Source organism: Anser cygnoides, chromosome 1 (genome assembly GCF_040182565.1).
Source record: "Anser cygnoides isolate HZ-2024a breed goose chromosome 1, Taihu_goose_T2T_genome, whole genome shotgun sequence".
In the NCBI taxonomy this organism is placed as follows: Eukaryota; Metazoa; Chordata; class Aves; order Anseriformes; family Anatidae; genus Anser; species Anser cygnoides.
In genome coordinates, this window is record NC_089873.1 from 210720266 (window position 1) to 210742185 (window position 21920).

Sequence of the window (21920 nt, forward strand, 5' to 3'; positions counted from 1 at the left end):
GCAAATCCGCGTGCAACGAAAGAACTGGAGCACCAACGACCGCAGACCCTCGTACCACCACCGCGAGTGTTCAGATGAAACTCGGTACACATCCCGCTCGGTTCGCTGAGTGTTTTCAGCTGGGTTTCGGGCTGAGCCCACAAGCAGAAAAATCTAAGACTAATGAAACGAGTACAGTGCAGTTTCCAAGCGTACAGAAATCCTCTTTCAAAAAGTCACGTCCAGCCCACAGCAAGCATTTCTTCTATACGTACATCTGTTACGTCCTTGGGGCTGGTGCAGCACTAACAACTAAAGGGACGCTTAATGCAACAACTTCAATTATTTTTTTCCCTGATACCACGTTAACTTAACCCACAGACCAGGGCTGGAAGCGTCCTAGTGCCAGCCTGTGCTCTCGCACTCCGCCTCTGACACTGCCCCAGCATCGACAACCCCAGAATCAGGCACATCTCCAGTTGTATTTATTGTATATAGAGCTCCACAAGTTCCCTCGCTTATATTTTATTCTACTTTTAATCTATTTTAAAATAAGGTAATGTATTTTTAATCTGTTGTACTTGAACTTGAGATCTAAGAGCCCTTACTGTAAAATACGCAGGCAGCTGCCCCTTCTTGGATGCTTTCTTATTTTGGAACAAGGGAGAAAAATCCAATCCTCCCTCCTTTCTGAGGAATAAAGCAAAATTCATTCCAGTCCCTATCCCAAGCGTTAGGGCAAACCTGGTGGCTCTTATTCCAGCTCAATGGGAAGCTGCCCTTTCTGAAGAATGTAAATGTAAATTTACTTTGGACCAGATACGCCAGAACGCATTTCTTCTCTAGCTGACCTGATTTTACTTCTTACTCAAGTTCTGCACGAACTTCTGAGAAAGCCTGAACGAATCGGTTGACTTTCACAGAACAATTTTTAGATGTTAAAAATTTCTTCTGTGCCCAAGAACTTCCTCAAGCCAAAGTGTCCACGAAAACACAGAACGAGGCCGAACTCCTAAACAAGCAAACCGCCTGCTTCAGAATTTCAACAGGTTCTTCATGTTAAGCAACGTACGGAAAGGATACACAAAAAAAAAAATATACTCTGTGAAAAGTCTGCTAGTGAATAAATCGCTTCTAGAGAACAATGCCATAGATGTGAAATTTAATCCAGGACCTTACCTGTGCATATTCTTTCTCAATCGCGGCTCTCTTCTGACTGAACGCTCTGAAAAAAAGTTGGGGAAAAAAAAAAAGACATTAATACATACAGCAATACGCTATAAATTCAGTAATTTACTCAAAAGGAGCTTCTGCTAGAAAGTCTTCGCAGTTAGATGAGCAACTAAAAAGCAAAATTGTTTGACAACTGTGTACCAGTAGCCTAGCAACTCGTGCATATGTGAAGTCCGCGTGCAGTGTTCACATTTCCAAGTTTTCTTGGACGAATTCAGTTCCCAGGACTACCGTGTAAATACCATTTACTTCATTAAAGGCTCGTCAGCTTTCCCCTGGTATAGCCTAGGGAAGAATTTGGTGGGACGGGATTTGGCTTCGTGCATCTAGGCTTTCTTTAAAAACAAAGCCATATTTCTTCAACAGCACCTGACCGTAGTGTTTTGTGCCTGCAGCTGGGGACGAGAGGCTCGTGAAGCCCTCGTGGTGCCCCAGCTACGTCCTGGTTTGCCCATCGTCACCGCTACATCACGTCAAAGCCGCTTAGCTCAAGTCCTTCTCGTGTCATTGGTGTCTTGGTGTCATTCCACGTTGACATCCGTGCCGGGCTCCCACGCAGGAGCTCAAGGTGCACGGTCACGCTGCGTTTTAAGATCAGGGTTTCAACACTATCAGGCTACCTGAGGAAGAAGTTTGACTATTAAAGAGTGTCAAGGTCTCTCCAAGTGCTGAAGTTATTCTCTTTACCCGCTGAGTGGTCAAAGCAGAGCGATTTTCATCAAGTTGCACCATAAACTACTTCCACTGAGCTTAAGGCTATGCCAGCAGCACAAGAAAACCTAATTTTGTTTAAATTAGTTACACAGTAATTATAGCGGCATGTTAGGAAAACAATCCTCAGGAACATCCCGTAACAAGGTTAACACCAATAAACACAAACGAAATGAGTTCTGAGCACACTTTCTGCTCCTGCCTACTGCCTTTCACCCCCAAAGAGCATCCAGGGCATTACAGGCTCGGCCAGCACAACGCAAAGCAAGACCCCAAATGCAAGGGGAACCCTTGAAACTCTTTCCAAGATCCACGACAGCCCCAAAGAGCTGGCCCTATTCCAGCACTGACAACGTCCCCGTGCAGTGCAGGTGGGTACAGAAGGCTGCCCAGCCGTGCCAGCCACAGCAGGTGAAGTTTTGTCCCAGCAGGTGAAGGTTCAGATGCTCGCAGTGAACCCTCTTGGTAAATACTCAAGGTCTTTAACGTGCTACAAACCCATTTGTTTCAGGTCTTCCTGTTCCCAAGTCCAAGATCCCAGCCAGTTCGGCAAGCACGCCTGAAAACACAATCCCCTTTTGAAAGAGCCTGACTTTTACAAGTACAAATGGCTTCAGAGGTAGCTACGAGGAATACCCAAAATATGTTATCCGCACTGCAGAGGTAACAAAACAAGCAGCTGTCTTTGAAACCTAAATCTGGGCAGACTGCGAGGCAAAGGCCGTTATTTTCTAATTCTCAGCTAATCTTATTTGGAAACGTATAATCAGAGCTAAACGCTAAGGATACTCGGTTTACACAAAGCGTGGATTTGGAGCTGTGTATTTCACCACGCGTTTTTTTTTTTCCATACAAAACAAATTCCACTTAAACTAATTGCATAACAATAATTGTGACAAGCTGGAAGCGTAAGATATCCCCTACAAACCTTCTATATTAAGAGGTTTACACTGGAGAAGAAAAACAAAAGCATTCAACCAGCCCCGGTATAGAATTACAAAATACCATGCAAATCAAATTTACCCACAAAACCGACAGAAATTTTGGCCTTGGACTTGGCATGCCTGCAAGCTCCGGCATGAAGAAAAAAGTACTGTGCAGTAGCAGCTCCGTAAATGAGAAACATTTTCGAGCACTTTTAGATTTTGCTCTATAAAACCCTGCTTGAAGTAAAAATAAATAAATAAAAGAGACGGCAAGACATCACGTAGTTCAGTTTATACGACACGTAAGTTTGTGTTTGATCTATGTTTTGGTGAATAACAAAAATGGGAAGCGCTGCAAGACTGGCAGCATCAGCCAGCTGCATTCCTTGAAGCTGTTCTGTGCTGCTTTGTGACTGCATTTCCCTCGATTAGTCAAACACAAAGCTGTTTTTCACCTCGGGACAGTTTATATAGGAATCCTTTTATGACACCATAAATACATTGCAAAACACGAAGAAATATGAGACCGAGGTAGGCAAATTTCCCCAGGAGAAATTATTTCTAGCAGAAAAAAAAAATAATTCGCTAATAAATGCATGATGTTTTCTTAACTTGGGAAACTGGAAAATTTTCCTGTGAGCATCTAGGCTTTATGTGCAGAGCTGGGATATTCTTACCCTCACTGTCAGTCAGGATGGACAAGTTCATTCACATCAGGAAACGTTTGGTTCCCTACGTTAATAAAATGTTCTGTTACTGACATGGTTTGGCGGGTCTGCAAGAAAGCAGTAACATTATTTAGGGTTTCTTTAAACTAGGATGTATAAATATCTATTAATACCCTCACAAACTAACCATTAATTAAATCTAAGAGACATTAGAACAATTGTGCACGCAGGGAAGTTCAAGTTTTGTTTCTGCACAGTAATTCTTAAGCACTGACTCTATCCTGCAAACATTGTCATGCAGTATGCTTATTTCCTTTACCCCACCAAAAGCAACTCCGAAGCATTTCAAGTCTTTGGCTGTTCAAAAAGACGACAAGAAAGAATAAATCCAATGAAGTTCAACAGTATTTGGTGCATGTTCTCAAGCTCTGTCCACCTTCCATTTTCACTACGATACTCGCACGATCCTCGTATTGCAGGAAAATCCCGACTTAGCCTCTTAGTCTCCAAAAATGAAAAAAAGCAACAAAAATTACACACACCAGCAGGACAAGCTGCTGCCATGTAAAAACCATCATGTTATTCCACAGAGAGTGCGAGCAGGCGCCTGTCTCTATAAGAGCCTGCAGCTAGGGAACACCGCTGCACGCCCCGGGGAGGGAAGCCTCATCGGGGAAGTTTTCCCAATGGTTTCAACACAGGAGATCGAAAACTGAGAGGCAATGCCAGCCTCCCACATCATTTCCTCGCATGCTGCTGCCCACAGACACTCGCTCGGCTTCCTGCTGTGTCTGAGAAGGACGAACCTAAGCCTGGAGGGATTACAAAGGCTTGCGAAGCACGACCAGCAGGAGAAGTGGTCAAGTGGCAGCAAGCGGCCAGAAAGTGAGCAGCAGTCTCTCCAAAATGATTTGTGTGACAACGAAAGCCACAGGTGGGGCTGGAAAGGACTTCTCTTCCAGACTAAATACCAGTGGTATGAGTATCTGAAGAGGAGGAGGATGGAAACGGTTCTGCTGCACAGCAGGTTTTGATCCACTGTCATCTCTCCAGTACGTTCCTCACTGCACCCCGGATGATACGCCCTGAGGCCAACGATTCTGCAGTCTAACCTAGCTCACAGAGCTTTACACGACGAAAAATATCAGTATGATGCGGTATCTTGGTACTAAAGTAATCTGACCTCACGATCTGACTTCTCCTTGGGCTCCGTGGAGCTGTACGGGGGCAGAGGAGGGGAAGCCAGGCTTACCGGCATCCCCGCCGCCAGTGCTGCTGGAACCACCACCCCAAATCCCCGCACACAAAATCCAGCAGCTGTCAGGTATTGAAACAACTCACCATCAATCAAATTAAAACGAGAAATGCAATGAAACGTCCAGGTGCATTCAAAAGTTTTCAGTGTACATAAGCTTAACAGCATGGAGCACGAAGTTCGGTCGGAACGACACGTGAAGACGACGTCCTGACGGGCTGTCAGGGTCACTGGTGGGTGGCTGTCCCCTGGGGTGGCAGCACCTAAGGCTCCCATTTTTATAGAAATCTGTACATTAACACTGAAATATACGTTAACGCTTAACCAATCACACAAATCTAAGGATGAAAGTCACAGACTACGTGTTAAAAAACAAAGTACGGTGACGGTGAATTACCCTATATATTAAAAAGCTAATTTAGCCACGTTTAGAAAGCTATGCAGCTGGACAAAATGTAAAAAGCCACTTTATGTACAGGCCTACATACATAAATAAGAAGGATTAAAAATAAAAGGAGGACTGAATTTGTATATGGTGAATGTATTTCCACTTGAAGGCTGAGAAACTCAACGACGAGCCAAGCAGTGACCTGAACCATACCTGGAACGAGTCCCCATGAGAAGTCAGGGCACACGATGGTCAAACCCCTGACGTATGAGCTGAAGAATTGGTACAACTTGCCTAGCACGAGCAGTATGTGTTAATGCAGTTTTTGGGCTACAGACATCTGGGTTAATTGTTCAGGAATTTTACTGAAAAAAAATAAAAAACCCTACAACGTATACATCAAAAGCAAAGCACTTGAAAGCGTGCAAATCAGCAGCACATCTGAAACCTCCAAAAATATTCAACCGCAGAAATGCACCTGTTTTCACTGACCTTGACCTGAGAGACTCCCCAGTGCTACGCTCACAAAAGCGAGGAGCAGCAAAGGAGCCGACACACCGAGCTCTGGAGACAAGATCTCCCGCATCAGCAGAACGCGCGGCACAGAATTGACACTTTTGGTACCATTAATCCGAAAGACGAAGAAAGGAGACGGGTCTGGGGGGAATTACACACACACACCATGCACGGTGTAGCTCTTCAAACTCTTCTTTTAATTCTGTATCGCTAACAGAAGCGGAATGACAAAGACGGTATCATTTTCTCTTTGCCAACCTCACTGAGTTGACAGAAAGTAAAAGGCATGTTGAAGATGCGAATCAACGGAGTAGATCTGCAAAGCTCCAATACAGTAAGGAAGATAATGGAAAAAAAGAAAAGATCTGAAAGAATAACAGATTTCGCATTGTTTCAGTTTTTCTTTTTAGGTGTAATTTCAAAATACAGTTTTAAAAGAATCTATTTATCCCAGCAAGTGGTCTTCAACTAAAGAATTGCAGAGCACGTTGCAACTGATTTTATATCAAATCAATCCAAAATGCAAGGCGGTGAATCAGCAAGTAGAGAGATACCCCAGAATTTCCAGCTCCCCCCAAAAACAGATCGAGAATAATTCAAGACATCTGGGATTATGCCAGCAGAAGCCTAAGAGTTCCCAATTCCTCCTTATAATATACAGAGTGCAAGTGCACTCAGCGTGCAACGATGCCCCAACTACTACTACATAGATTTATATATATATATATATTTTTTTTTTAAATATGAAAGGAAACACTCAAGCATTCCTAGTAACACTAAAACATTCAGCTCCTACTACTTTAAAAAAAAAAAATCAACCCAACCCACACACAGCAGTGGAGGCAACCCCAGAAAAAGCGAAAGCCAAATTTCTGTGCCAGGGTAGAATCGGGCAGGTGTTTGCTTAGAAGCGTTCAGTCTTTTTGTAGCATTTCAGAGAAGAGACGAACAGAAATCACTATGGAACGGCCTCAAAACCACCTACTTAGCAGTGAATAAATGCATGAACGCAGTCTCTCGGCAGAAAAAGTCCCAATGTACCTTTCAAAAAAAAAAAAACAAACCTGCCTGTGACAAGTTGAAGCGCAGCGTTAGACATCAATTCCCTGCTTCCCTGAACAGACAAAGGGATCCAGAACGCCTTTTACGACGCTAAGATGTGTTTGGTGATGAAATGTGTTTATTCTGAGCAATGGAAATAGATCCCAAGACATCAGCGACAGCAAAGGAACCTCGGTGGTGAACTACACGCACGTGAAATATTTACGTACAAGATGGCACGGGGGGCTGTTTCCAGCTGTCTGCACTTTAATTGCCTTTTTTCTTGGAGGTGGGGCTGTCATATCCATGCTGCCATGAACGTGGCCTCTCCTGCAGCACACCTGGCAACCAAAGTACTGAATACCAGAGGAGCTGGCCGGCAGCGCGCTCCATCCCACGGGGCACGGCGCTATCGCACCCGGCGCTGGCTGGAGCCAGAGGCCCAGCTGCCAGCAGGACTTTGTCCCGCTCCCCGCCACGCCAACGGGGCCGTTCAGCCAGCTTCCCACCCACCTTCCCTGCCACTTATCTGTGTCCTCAGCTACAAAGGTACTGGAGGAGACTGCCTCGAAGGCCTTGCTGAACTCCACGTGTACAGCCGCTGCTCTTTCCACGGCCAAGGCCACCTCTGGCAGCAGCTGAGGCGTCTCCGTGGGCCCTGCCCCACAGTGTCCCAGCTCCGTGTCCCCAGCAAGCAGAAAGCTGGTCCAACCACCCCCCTACCACCATGTCACCCACTAAACCATGTCCCCAAGCACCACGTCCAACCTTGCCTTGAACACCCCCAGGGACGGGGACTCCCCCACCTCCCTGGGCAACCCGTCCCAACGCCTGACCGCTCTCGCTGAGAAGAAATGTCTCCTCATTTCCAACCCGAACCTCCCCTGGCACAACTTGAGGCCGTTCCCTCTGGTCCTATCACTGGTTACCTGTGAGCAGAGGCCGACCCCCAGCTCCCCACCCCTTCCTTTCAGGCAGTTGCAGAGAGCAATAAGGCCTGCCCTGAGCCTCCTCTTCTCCAGCCCAAACCCCCCCAGGTCCCTCAGCCGCTCCTCACAGGACTTGTGTCCCAGGCCCTTCCCCAGCTTCGGAGCCCTTCTCTGGACACGCTCCAGGGCCTCGATGTCCTTCTGGTAGCGAGGGGCCCAAAGCTGAACCCGGCACTCGAGGTGCGGCCTCACCGGAGCAGAGCCCAGGGGGACGAGCACCCCCCTGGCCCTGCTGGCTGCACTGCTCCTGTTGAATTCATCACTTACCCAAAGGCTCCATCCCATTTTCCCCAGTAAGGTGGGAAACACACCATAACGAATCACTATCATACAATTAAACACACGCTTTAGCCGTGTTCTTAATTTAAGGACAGGTGTGTCACTAACAAAGTTGCTCCTCCAAGAGCCCCCATATATGCAGGGACAGGCTGCATTACCATTCCCTTTCCACATCCAGCAGAGACAAAGCCGACCTACCTGCAGCCGTAATTAATCCACCAAAATGCTCCATCATGACGCGACTCTCAGATGCCGCATGTAAAGGCCTCCTCTTCGTTTCTTTTGTTTACACTAAGCAGAATTACCACTACTGAGACATTTCAAATGATATGCGTGAAATCCCAGGCATCTGAAGGATGAATTATATTTACAGAGAAGCACCGATTTCAAGTTATCTGTACACACACACACACCTCAGAAGCAGCAGCTGGAGTGCACCAAGCTAGGTTATTCAAATGAGAAACGTGCTTCTAATGAGGGGGCTCCCGTTAGCTCCTTTCCAGCAGGCGAGCGCACGTGTGGCTCTTCAAAGAGACGAAAGAGCAGTGCCCACTTCAAAGGGGCGACTTAAAGCACTGCACACAACGGAGGGAGAACGATCAGAGGCAATTTTCATCACAAAGTCCCCACGGCTTCAAACCCAGAGACTTTTGTAAGGTGGGGAGTTCACATCAGTGCACCAAGGCCTGGCTTTCCCTCTTCCAAGGGAAACTTGTCTCAACAAAGACAACGCAGTCATTGGAAGGCAGTAACAGAACCATTTCAGTGCCTACAGCATCAAACGTCACCGTCAGCATTGTGGTTCGACACAAAAAGCTGACAGACAACTGGAAAGCTCTCTGAGCTTCCTCAGGTTTATGTAAAGTTCAGACACGGCATCAGCAGAAAGCAAAAAATGTATGTACCAGAAGATAGTTACCCTTCTTTCCCTTACCACCCAGCTAAAGGTAAGCTGAAGCAAGTCCATTGCTGCTGCACTTCCAAAATTCGTAGAATAACCCGAGTTGGAAGGGACTCCCAAGGACTTTTTCCAGGCTGAACAGGCCAAGTGCCTTCAGCCGCTCCTCATACATCTTCCCCTGTAGGTCCTTCACCATCTTCGTAGCCCTTCTCTGGAGGCTCTCCAACAGTTTCACGTCCTTTTTTGTACCGTGGTGCCCAGAACTGCACACAGTGCTCGAGGTGAGGCCGCACCAGCGCAGAGCAGAGCGAGACAGGACAATCCCTTCCCTCGACCAACTGGCGATGCCGTGCTCGATGCACCCCAGGGTACGGCTGGGCCCTCCTGGCTGCCAGGGCACACTGCTCTCCAATCTGTCTGGATAAAACAAGGGCTCGTCCGGGATTTGAACCCGGGACCTCTCGCACCCGAAGCGAGAATCATACCCCTAGACCAACGAGCCACCACATTATGTGTTTGAACACAAGTTATACCTTACCAGAACAGAAAACCAAAGCAAGCGGGTTAAGCAGCCTCTCAGAGTGACGTTAGCCTGGACTACGCAGCTGAAATTACACCGGCGTGAGATTTTGTAGAAGGCTTTGTGCTTCCACCGAAACCGGCAGTAACCTCCTCCTGTCCTCAGCAGGCAGCTGCAAAGTCCTGGGGGACCTGATTAGCACTAAAAAACAGCCTAAAAACCAAAAAACCTCCAACCCCCCAAACCCTTCTAGGCAGGTCAGCAACCTACTACATGCAGCTACGTATGCATTGCCTCCAACACGCAGAAAAAGAAGAATGGAGCAACACAGAGCCCAGAAACTGCCATTTGGCAGCAGAACGGACTGAAGACTGGCTTATCCTGATCACGAAAACCACAATAAACTGGTCAAAAGATTAGTTAAAACTGCTGCACATCAGTCTGCGCAGCCACCCGTTTCCTGTTGACTCTTCGTCTGAAAGAAAATAAACCCTGACGCTATCTGCTTTCAAATAAAAGTATAAATTGAAGATCTGTACAGCACTGGATTTGCGTTCAGTGTTAGGGTGTTGTTTTTATTTATGACATATGAAGACCACAGAAGATCAATCCATTGATAAACCAATAAAAGGAAACGTATTTGACACATCTACATACAGAAGTGTGAGAAAGCAGCCTTAGTGACCACATGCAGCTTATTTTAATCTTTGCTAGCCATAAGATGCTTCCTGCCACAAGTTCTGCTCGCCCACCACGCTCACATTGATCAAACAATGCTGGTGGTATTTCATTTACACACCAAAAACCGCCCAGGACAAAGCACACAACCTTAATTCTACTGCAATGCTTTTATCACAGATTGAACAATCTGGTTTTTCCAACTACCGTTGTGCCAACACTGCCAGCTCCAAGAACAGGGCAAAGGAGCTTACGCATCTGCATCCATCCATCCAACTGGCTCAACCGCCTTGGGAAAGCACAGACAAATTCATTTTAGATATTCTACACTAGTCAATGCCATTTTTTTTCTTGTCCAAGCAGGCTACGGGGACATTTCCTCCCCGAACCAACCTGGAAAATAGATGAGGTACAGAAATCCCCGCAAGGAAGTGGTTCGAAGGCTCTGGAGGCAAAGAAGCATAAGGTTGCTTTCTCAGCACGCACAGGGGAGATCAATTTCCACCCAATTCAGCATATAAAAAAGAATTAACTCCTTTATAAAAACCCCATCCAGTATCAGAACACCTGGAAGTCACTGGCCAAAGACACTTCAGCAGGGGAGGGCTCCATCCCCAGTAACTTTTTGGCTAGTTGGCTTCCATTTCAACATCCCTGCATCTCGGCCAAACCAAGGCTGCCTCCAAGACTAGACCCCATGCCTCTGCTCCAGCAAAAAGGCAACTGACAAAATCCAGGAAATGCGGGCAAGCAGGACCTCATTTCACCTCATTCAAGACTGGATTCTCCATTGCCACAGAGCTTTCTTTTCAGCCCCTCCACGCAAAAAGAAAACAGAAATCACCAGATGCTACATCGCAGCAAGTAACAGCCTTCATACCAGGTTTTAAAAATATGAAACACTTTTGTTCAATTACGGTTATATTACCTGAGTGAAACAGATCCCTTCCTAGAATGGTAACTGTTTTATATACGCACACTTTAACCTTCCAGGTTTATTTGATAAAGTACAAGCAGGTCAGCAGCATTTTTATCAGGGAGCAAAAGTCTGGATCCCTCAGTGCGCACGCTTCCATGCCGGGTTGGAGCGATATCAGCACTGCTACCACCGTCCTTCCCACTGAAGACCTTGTACCGCTCATTAAATAACCTCTAAAATAAACCACTGCCCCGTTTTGAGTACGTAGCATCACTGTTAGAACAGTTTTTCTGCTTCGATTTGGTTTGGCTTCATTTGTCTGACCTTCAGCTAGCCTCGCTGCCTGACAGGTTAGCGTGAGATCAGCCACCAGCCTCTTCTGCTTGGGCCTCTTCCGCCTGGAGATCTACACACACCGTTTTTCCCCAGGTCTTGTAGAAAGGTGTTCGTCAGCGTTCCTATCAGATCACATCTCGGCTCCGGGAACTTGTTCTTGTACCACAGGCACCCCAGTACAGTGTGAGTGTGGCCTCCAGGCCAGGACTTCTAGCAAGAGCAGGCGAATGTTTTTCATTGCTTGGTAGGCCAGGCTTTCATCAGCTGTGAAAGCAGGTGAGCCAGAAGAAAGAACTCAAAACCACCCCCACAAGGCCACTACAACCTAATTTTTTGCCCACAATGAATCTCTGTGACCCACCACAAGAAGCCAGCATCACCCTGGCTTCACCAAGGGCAAGCTGTGCCTGACCGATCTGGTGGCCTTCTACGATGGAGTGACTGCATCAGTCAACAAGGGAAGACATTGATGGCATCTACCTGGATGTCTGTAAGGCCTTTGACTTGGTCCCATATGACATCATGGTCTCCAAATTGGAAAGATACGGATTTGAAGGTTGGGTCATTCAGTGGATAAGGAGTTGGGTTGATGGCCACACCCAGATAGTGGTGGTCGATGGCTCCATGTCCAGGTGGAGGCTGGTGATGAGCGGTGTCCCTCAGGGGTCTGTCTTGGGACCGGTGCTTCTCAATATCTTCATCAATGACATAGAAGACAGAATCAAGTGCACCCTCAGCAAGTTTGCAGGTGACACCAAGCTGAGTGGTGTGGTTGATACACCAGAAGGAAGGGATGCCATCCAGAGGGACCTGGACAGGCTGGAGAAGTGGGCCCACATGAACCTCATGAGGTTCAACAAGGCCAAGTGCAAGGTGCTGCACCTGGGTCAGGGCAATCCCGGACATGAGCACAGACTGGGAGAAGAACTCACTGAGAGCAGCCCTAAGGAAAAGGATTTGGGGGTTCTGGGGGACGAAAAGCTCGACACGAGCCAGCAGTGGGTGCCTGCAGCCCAGAAGGGCAACTGCGTCCTGGGCTGCATCACCAGAGGGGTGGCAGCAGGGGAGGGAGGGGACTGTGCCCCTCTGCTCTGCCCTCCTGAGGCCCCACCTGAAGTATGGGGCCCCCAGCACCAGAAGGATGTGGGGCTGTTAGAGCGGGTCCAGAGGAGGGCCGCAAAGATGCTCAGAGGGCTGGAGCACCTCTCACTGCCACCTTTCAGCACTTAAAGGAGTCTTATAAAAAGATGGAGGACTCTTTACTCAGGTAGGTAATGATAGGACAAGGGGGAATGGTCTTAAACTAAAAGAGGAGAGATTTAGATTAGACTTGAGGAGGAAATTCTTCGCTGTAAGGGTGGTGAGGCACTGGCGCAGGTTGCCCAGAGAAGCTGTGGATGCCCCATCCCTGGAGGTGTTCAAGGCCAGGCTGGATGGGGCCTTGGCCAACCTGATCTCGTGGGTGGCATCCCTGCCCACGGCAGGGGGTTGGAGTTAGATGATATTCAAAGGTCCCTTCCAACCCGAGCCATTCTATGATTTCCTGCCTGTGAATCCACTCGAGGTCTGCCTGCTCTCAGCAGATGTGTCAAGGACACCTTGAAACTCCTAAGCAGCAGGTATCTCTAATATCAAGGAACTCCCTGCTTGCTGAGTCAAGAAATTCAGCAGCCTCACTGCAGGCCGCACTTCTCACAGCTCACTGACAAGTCACCCCTCACCTCAGCGTACTTGTCCAGCGCTCTGACAAGTGCAAAAGCAAAAAAAAGTGGATTTTCTTGAAACTTGATTTTCATATACATACTCTACTCTCATACACTACCTCCTCTTCAGCAGCAAGTCTTAAAATATTCAGCCCTTCTGACTACAGCTCCCTGCAGAACAGCACTGACCGACGACTCAAGCAGCTCTTCTCTCCTTCATGCATCCTTCACCACGACACACGTCTCCCTTTTCAAACAGGGGTTTTCCCCAAGCAAATAGCAGCTGCCGTATCTGCCCAGCCCTTTTATAGCCGAGTACACAAACGTTCCCTGGCGATTCAACCACTGCAGAACGTTTCGCCATCCTGAGGAGTCCTGCTCCGCATTTCTACTCCTCTTCTGCTACGCAGAGGGTTTACAGCAACTCACCAAATGTCTCCAATTCGGCATCTCCGTGTTGTAATTAGAAGTACGCTTTTCCTGCCACTACAACTAATTATTTCGGGCAGCTTTGCTACAGTTTGTCCTTTGGAATGTTTACTCTTGAAGTAGCCACTTATTCTCAGATAAGATAAACTACACTAAAGGAAAACGCTCTTGAATGTAAACAGAGATATTAAAGCAGAAGACATTTCAGCCGATTTAGAGAAAATCTGCTTCTGCCTTATATCAGCATAGAGTAAAATACGTAAAGATCTTCCTCAATCGGGGAATCAAAGCTGTGTGTAGTTATCTTTCAACAAAAGGAGCCTTCTGCTTTTCCCGCTGGTGTTCACCTACAATCGTTTTGCCACATTTTCCCCTCACACCGTTTCCAGCACCTAAATCATCTTGCCTGCGCCTCGCGGAGCTGTCAAAACAGAAACGGCATGAAGATTTCCGTGCGCTGATCCCAGAGGAATTTGACAAACCTGGAAGGGAGGCAGAGCTAGAAACGACACCCTGTTATCACCGAGCCCCAGCCCTGACATAAAGCGTAACTGTTTCTAAACACAGCTACAGGTCTTCATCCTCCTCCTCCTCCTCCTCCTGGATGCACGAGGACCCAGAGGGAATTAAAGCAGAGACAGCTTAACCTACCCTGCAAAAAACGAGTGGCAGCGAATTGCAAGCCTGAATCTCGGCCATTTTATTACGGAGCAGGTCTCCTGTAAACAGAGAGCCAAGCAACTCCCCGTATCTTCTGTAGACAAACTTCTCCGATCGACCTTGGCACACGGGTTTAAGAGTGATCAGCTGCTGTTCTCTGGCAATTTGTTCTTCCACCTGCATTTAATTCCAAGGAGAAAAAAAAAAACAGGACTAATTTGCCTTGCATGACCAGAGCCAGAGAGCAGATGAACTACGGAACTGGCACGGGTCAGCGGGTGCAAGCTTGGGTGTTCTTTACAACGTGCGTAACGCACGGGTTTGTTATATTTATAAATAAAAGGGGGTTTTAACACAGTACATAAGAGGCACCCAGTCAAAAAGTTATTCAATTTAAACTAAAAATTAATATATATTCTGAATTCTTGGTGCAATAGTGGAATCACAGAAAAAATCCTAGACTCATTATGGTTGGAAAAGCCCTCCAGGATCACCTGGTCCAACCACCCCCCTGCCACCACTGTCCCCCACCAACCCATGTCCCCAAGCACCACGTCCAACCTTGCCTTGAACACCCCCAGGGACGGGGACCCCTCCACCTCCCTGGGCAGCACAAAGCTACCAGCACAGACCCAAGTTCAAACAGGAGATATCGATGATTTTGTCAGCACTTGGCCTTCCACTTGATCAGGAGCTTCTTCTTCCTAAAGACCAGGAGCTTCTCCCTCCTAAAGCTATCAAAAATTACTAAGCAATTTTCCTTCTAGTTTCAGTTTCAACTCTGCTTTTAGACTGACATTTTATTACGCATTAAAACGCTCTAATCCACACAGCCTGCGACAAATGACTCTCTTAAACCATGAAATATCTTTAAGTTGTGCCCGAACAATGATCCTCTGGCAATGCACACAGGGAAAAAAAAAAATCCAGACAACATTAAACAGCGAGAAACGCACCCACCATAAATCACATCGCTGTACAGTTTGGGATTAGGATGAGTTGCCACTAGCAACAGAGCCCAAAAAAAAAATCAATTCTCTCACTATATATAGAGTTCTCGTAGCCTCCAACGGAGTCAATGTTTTCAGCAATTTGTCTCGGGAAAGTATTAGCAGGCCAGCATGTGATCGGAGAAACAAGACAGCCAGATGCAAAACAACCCTAAAACAACGTTTTTGCCTTTAAACAGAATCATAAAAAAAAAAAGAAACAACTGGAAAGATGCTGATGAAAGCGAATATTTCATTTGCTCTCTTCATAATAAAAGCACGCAGTCTTTATAGCGGTAGTGTTTACAATAAATATGACAATTGGTTTTCTAGCTGATGTGTATTTCAAATTATCACTGATTTTTTTTTGCTTTAAATGGGGAAACCAAACAATAAAAGAGACAATTTGGACACATGCAAAAGGTATTTTTGCTTATGGCTTACCCAAAACTGATTCACCATATTCAACGTATTTGGTATTTCTCTAAATACCGGCACGTTGTAATTCCGAGGCTACTAGGAGCTTTTAGAAAACGGGGGTGTGACAAGTTCCTTTGATCCCCCCCAGCGCTCTGAAGGAGCCGAGGCACCTTTCTTCCTTCAGGCAGCTCATCTCAGCCTGGAGCTGCAAAACGTTTTGCGGGAGGCAGCAACGGAGCTCTTACCTTGCTCACCTGTCACATTTCGGGGATCTCGACGGTGCCTCCCAGGTTTATTACAAACATTTCTTTCCTTCCTTTACCTTTCATGCATGCACTTTTTCTGTAAATAATGCACTTTACAAGGTTACATTTTCAGCAGCACTGACATAAGCCAAACGCTGTATTTTAACTCATGCAACAACTAGCAAGAATTAACCATAACGTTATTGTCCTCGTGAAATGCAGATGCTCTGTCTTAGCAGTGCACGTCCCATATCTTGGGTTAGTTTTATTTATTTTTTTTTTTTTTTGAGTGCTTTTCAGTAGTTCCCTGGAAATATGCAGTCCAAACTGTAAAAGTTATCTGTGGGTATATCTCGGGGTATTCATTACGAGGTTTCGGGGCAGGAACACAAGCTGCAACTGAAACCGACTGGGGGAAAGTGAGGAATTTCAGGTGGTGTCACCCCACAAGCCAGGTGAACCAACCTAGCTTACGTCCCCGCGTGCAGATATCAGAAGAAGGCAGATTCACCACGCAGCTTTGATGAAATGCTGCTGTTCACAGGTTTTTTTTGGATATTCAGCTTGGTCATACGCCGGATGGAGGAATGGGATCCCTTGGGCACCGAGAACTGCGATTTGCACGATCCTCCTACCCACCACCCTCTCACCAAAGCCTTTCCCAGCCAAAATAATTCAATGCCACATCATTGTTACAGGCTGTGGTCCACACGCACCAGGGAAAAATGAGGATCCCTGCCACTGCGAGTGCCTGTTCCAACCGACCCTCAGTAACGTCCCTCGGTTCGCAGCTATTTGGGGATGTCCATCTTCGCTGGGCCAGGTGGGACTTGGAGGAAGCCACAGAAGAGACACCAAAACTGACCCCAAATTCAGAAAGCAGGGTTCTTTGTGGCAATAAAGAGCAAAGGAACAAAGCACGCTCCTGGAGGCAGAGCACCTGATGGGTAGAAAGGAAAAAAAAAAGCCCTAGGATTTCCTTACCAGGGCTGGCAGGCCACTGCCTGTCCTTGAACCATGTCTTCTCCAGGTTCAGCTCGCCTCCGCTTCTGCAATGGGGGAAGTTCTTCCTTCCACCCATTTAATCTGGGAAGGCGCTGTGAATACGAGCGGTCACTTCCAGGGCTGCTTTGATCGTTCCCTACCCAGGGAAAGACGGGCCAGGCAGAGTCCAGCCCCATCTTTTTTCAAAAAAAAAAAGCAGAAACTTGAAGTCTACTGCCACCCAGCCTCTTGGAAAAGACTTATAAGAGAGTACAAGAAGCCTTTTCTTCTTGCCACTGGCTCTTCTTCGCCTTGCTTTCTACCTGCAGCAGCACCAGCTGCTACAAACACCTGGGCGGGGGAAGGATAATCCTCCCCAAGGGCAAATGCAGCTCGGGTGCTTAACTGGGAATTAAGAAATCAGTTTTTCTTGTAACTCTAGTGGAAATTCCGTTACGGAAACGGTACTTTCTGGAGTACCACCAAACGGTGGGATGGTTTTTCCTGACTGAAAAGCCCCCAGTAAAACCGGAGCAGAGCTGCTGGTTGCCTCCGTGCTGGCGGCGCACCAGCACAGCCAGGTGAAGATAAGGCAGAGCGTTTCAAACATCTAGCTATGTCAACAAAACAGGGGCCAGCCCTTCTCTAGCGTAACGTTGAGGTAGCCAGCTAATTTTAGAAAGAGAAAAAATTGAAAGGATCAGCAGATCAACTTCTGGAGCAGGCAGATCTGTTTCATGCACTCGCAGAATGGTTTGGGTTGGAAGGGACCTGCAAAAGCCATCCGGTTCTGGGCATGGACAACTTCCACTCCATCAGCTTGCTCATGGGAGAGTAGAAAAGTGTTTGGATGCGTCTGGATTCACGATGACATCTCCTAGGCTGTAAAGATCTTGTCTTGGTTCTTGCGAGTGCCGTTAACCGGACAGGAGCACTGCAGCACCTCCAGGTGAAGGACTTGGCATTAATCAGCTCCAGCAACCAGAGAACATCAAAGCAGCCCTGCTACGGAAGATGAAAGCAACGCGCCCCGTAATCTAGCCCGGGGTGTCTAAAAGACTACCCAAAACTCAGAACAAAGACCATTTTCAGCAGCCGCAGTCCCTTGAGCTCTCCAGCAACGGTATGCCATGGCTGCAGGACACAGAAAGCGCCTGGACGAAGTCCAGGTCTCCCCAGGTCATCAGGAACAGCATCACCACCACCACCCTCGACTTCAGGTTCCCCCCGAGATGGGCAGACACTGAACATCGGCTTCAGCCATCGCTGGATTCAGGCATCAGAACCCTGAAGACTTACGAGTGACAGATGCTTGCCACCTCGGTGAAATGCGTGAGCTTCAGACGCGTACAAAAACTGGATTATGCATCCTCCCTTCTTTTCTATGCAAGGTTCAGAGCTACTAGCCAAAATCTGTTGTCGCGTAGATTGATACAAACATAGCATTAATATTTTAGAAGGTTTTTCTAACCCACATGAGCATCACGGACATCATTTAAGCTCCGTAACTTTGACAGACACGAAGTTTTCAGGCAGAGGCTGCTCTGAACGCCTGCACGTCGCTCGCCCCATCACATCAAGCACTTCTGGGCCTTTCCCACAGCAAGCAGGGGGAAAAAATCCAGATGCCCAAAGTGAACTAAGGCACTTCACGTCTATTGCTATCCATAAAGCTCTGATCTGAAGACTCAGCACCTCCCAGATCATTATTCCCCTTCTGAGCTCTTTGCTAGCTTTGTGGATTTCGGGTGTAAGCGAAAAAGCAAATACAAACGAGCCTTATTGCAACTGCTTGCAGAAACTACTTCTTTCATCTCTTTTCTAACTGTTCAGGAAAATGAGGAATACAAGGAATTGCTACAATTTCCACCGGCAGACCCGAAGATATCAGTTACAGAAAGCACCGCAGCACCCACAAGATATTAATACGCCGCTATATGGAGAGCTGAGGTCCTTTAAGAGCGAAGAAAAGATGAGATTGCCCGAAGATTTCGAAAGGAAATCAAATCATGAACCTTAAATCTTTTTGATGACAAATTCACCCATCTTTCTGCTGGTATACCTGAAAATAATGATAAAAACCACTCCCTTTCCCCTCACCCTCCGGATTCTCAAGGTGTCACAAAGGTCACCCCTAGTAGATTAATTGCCTGCTTTTGTACGGGGAAAGGAAAAATCACCTCACATAAAAAGATTTGCAAACAACCCAAGGATAGCTTCAGTAAACAGAATGACACGTTGTTAATTATGAGGTCCTGAAAAGCACAGCGCTCAGCTCTTACAACACACGCTCATCCACGTCACCTGGCTCGCAGGTTCGCTATACGGACGTGCCACTTCAACACCACCCCGATAAAAAAGCGCAGCCCCATTTAATGCCCTCGTCATCTCCAGAAGCATTGAAAGGAAGAGGGTAAAATAAATAAATAAACAAACAAACAAATAAATAAATAAATAGCGTTATGGTCCTCTAAGTGTAAGTGTGTGGATGCCGCTGGCTTCATTACCGCTCAGCCTCATCTAGAAAGTCCTACCTCTCCGGCTCCCTGCTCTCCAGAACTGCTTCTGGCCTTCTAAATTTATCAATTTAGAGGGCAAAGCCAGCAAGATCTGCTCCCCAGTCTACTGCCTGGACGTAATTCCGGGTGCAGACTGCCATTAAATAAACATAAATCATCTCAGCGTTCACGGGGGAACGCAGCAGGTTCGTGTCAGCCACCCAATTACCTCCTCCAGAAAAATTATTTCCTCCCATGCAATATCGGGGAGGATAAACCACGGCTGTTCCTCCGGGTGAGAGGATGGGGAACGGCGCTGCCAGGGGAGCAGCTGCAGCACAGGACGGAGGTGGAGCAGGGAGAGGAATTCCCGCTGTGGGGATACCTGGAGGCACGTCTGTTTTTAAAGAGCAGCCATGTGCTTTGGGATTGCCAGGACAATAAATTAACATAAGCTCGTCACCGTGTGCTGGTGCCGTAGGAGCTGGCAAAATAAAACTCAAAGATGCAGGCTTCGTTGTGATTTACGATAAAAACCACTCAATGGGTCTCTCCGTTCGTTCCTCCTTTCTTTTAATTTGGATGGAACTGAGTGTTGGAGGTAAATTCAGTAAAAGAGCTGTTTCTGGCTCTATAAACTGTGTGTTTATGGAGCTGGGGGATGCCAATGCCGCAGCAGATCTCGTACAGAAAATGTGAACGCTCTGCCTGTGCGCTGTGCCTCTCACACAGCTACGTGGACTAAAAACATTGGGAAGAACGGCAAAAAAGAGAGAGAAGATAAAGATGAAAATCAGAAGCAGGACTTGTTTTTAAGTCAGGTGTTCCCAGGCAGCTATATTTACCTGCCATCTTATTTAGCCCACCTAGATCACACGGGGCTAGTGAGAAACAACCACCCGAAATCCTAATTGAAAGACAGGACAGGCACCCAGGGCACAAAAAAGCAGAGGGTCAGATACCACCGTGCTGCCCTGCTGGTATCCCTCTGCCTGCATTTATAGGAAAAATGGGCAAATATTGATTTTTAGATCAAACACTGCCATATGCCAGGCTGCTGAATTTTCTGTAAGCGGTTCAAGATGGAAAGTCAGAATTGCTTCAAGGGAAGACAACTCTTTTACTACGCTGGCGAAAGGCTGAAAAATGCTTTGGTCAATTTCGTTTCCATTAAAAAAAAAAAAAATTTAAGGCCTTCATTTCTGTCTTTCTAAATTTCAGAATTAAAACCAAAAGCATTTCTTCCTTAGAAAATAGTTGTGTGTAATTTCTCAAATTTCCAGCCATCCCTAATATCGCCAAGCACATCTCACAAGGAATAAAAGTTCATTCGCCTTCTATTTAAACACCTTTAAAAGTACTTTTGATCTGGGATCATCTCAGAGTGTCACACCCTCAGGAAAAATCGTGGCTTGTTTGGGTTTTCTGAATGCCTGACGGCACCCACCCAGACGCGGAGAAAGGAATATTTCGCCCAACTCACAGCACTCTGACAAGGAACAACTCCAAACTTCGAGAATTTGGACAAAGCTAAGAATAGCATCCACGTTTACTGTAGAACACAGGGGAAAAAAAAGTAGATTTTAATAGAGTTTTAGTTATTTTTTCTCAAGCGTTAATTGGCAAGATTGCGTTTATTTCTAAAGTAATACAACTGAATTCTTCCCAGCATTAATTCAATCAAAAGACTAACTTAATGCACTCTATGATTCATTGTGGCAAGCTGTTGCTAAAATTTTAAAACCTAATAAAGCGCACGCACAAAACCCCATTACTGTGAGCTATTATAAAACAGTTATTTACTGCGAGTAGCCAGACTGGAATTATTTTGGTTCATGCTGAAGCTGATAGGGTTTTACCGCCCGTTTTTACAAATACGGGCGCAGGACATCTTTTTTGCGTGCGCTTTTATACAGAATGACTGGCCTGGAAGATTAAACAAGCTCATTGACTTTAATATATAATTTATTTTTTTTTTTGGTCTTAGTAATCAGAAAACTGAACTGACAGCCATAATATGAGGCAACACTAAGTGAAAAGTCCCCTCGGAGCAGCAGCTGACCTCAGCGCCCCGGGACGGCGTGCCCAGCGATGCTGCAGTCAGATAACCACGCTACCGTAGCCTCTGCCCCCAAAATTCTCTACTTTCACCTCCACCACGAGCACAGGAGGTGCGATCTGATAACGCCGCCTCCCTCATTTGTCAGGACGAGCTTCCCCACTCGCTCGCGCTCAACAGGCGCAAAGGTTTTCAAGTCCCGACGGGAGGCGAGGCCGGCCGTTCCCTTTTGATCCCGAGGGCGAGTTCCTGGAGCCGTGTCAAATCCGAATATTAAAAGGAAATTCACGCAATTTGAGACAGCTTTTACGAGACGAGATGCAGACTGATCCCACGGTTAGACCTTTCGGTTAAAATATAACCACCACAGATGGAGCAATGGCTATCCCATTCTTCTCACCATGCAAGCCTCTTACGACAGAGGCATCTTTCTATGTTATTATTATATCTATATTATTATTATTATTATTATATCCTTCTCTGGAGATATTCAAGGCCCATCTGGACACCTACCTGGGCAACCTGCTCTAGGGAACCTGCTTTGGCAGGGGGGTTGGACCCGATGATCTCTTGAGGTCCCTTCCAACCCCTACA

General features: G+C 46.8%; 1 protein-coding gene and 1 non-coding gene across 3 annotated transcripts in view; both read right to left on the reverse strand.

Annotated features, from left to right (window-relative positions):
• FCHSD2 (FCH and double SH3 domains 2) overlaps positions 1-21920 on the reverse strand; it is a 148634-nt gene that overhangs the window by 116097 nt on the left and 10617 nt on the right. For both annotated transcript variants that reach the window (XM_066990026.1, XM_066990025.1), the window contains exon 3: positions 1159-1204. In XM_066990026.1, coding sequence (XP_066846127.1) covers positions 1159-1204 — 46 coding nt within the window. The remainder of the gene's footprint in view (positions 1-1158; positions 1205-21920) is intronic.
• Positions 9317-9388, reverse strand: TRNAP-CGG (transfer RNA proline (anticodon CGG)). The gene has a single exon. It is a non-coding gene; the product is annotated as a tRNA-Pro (tRNA).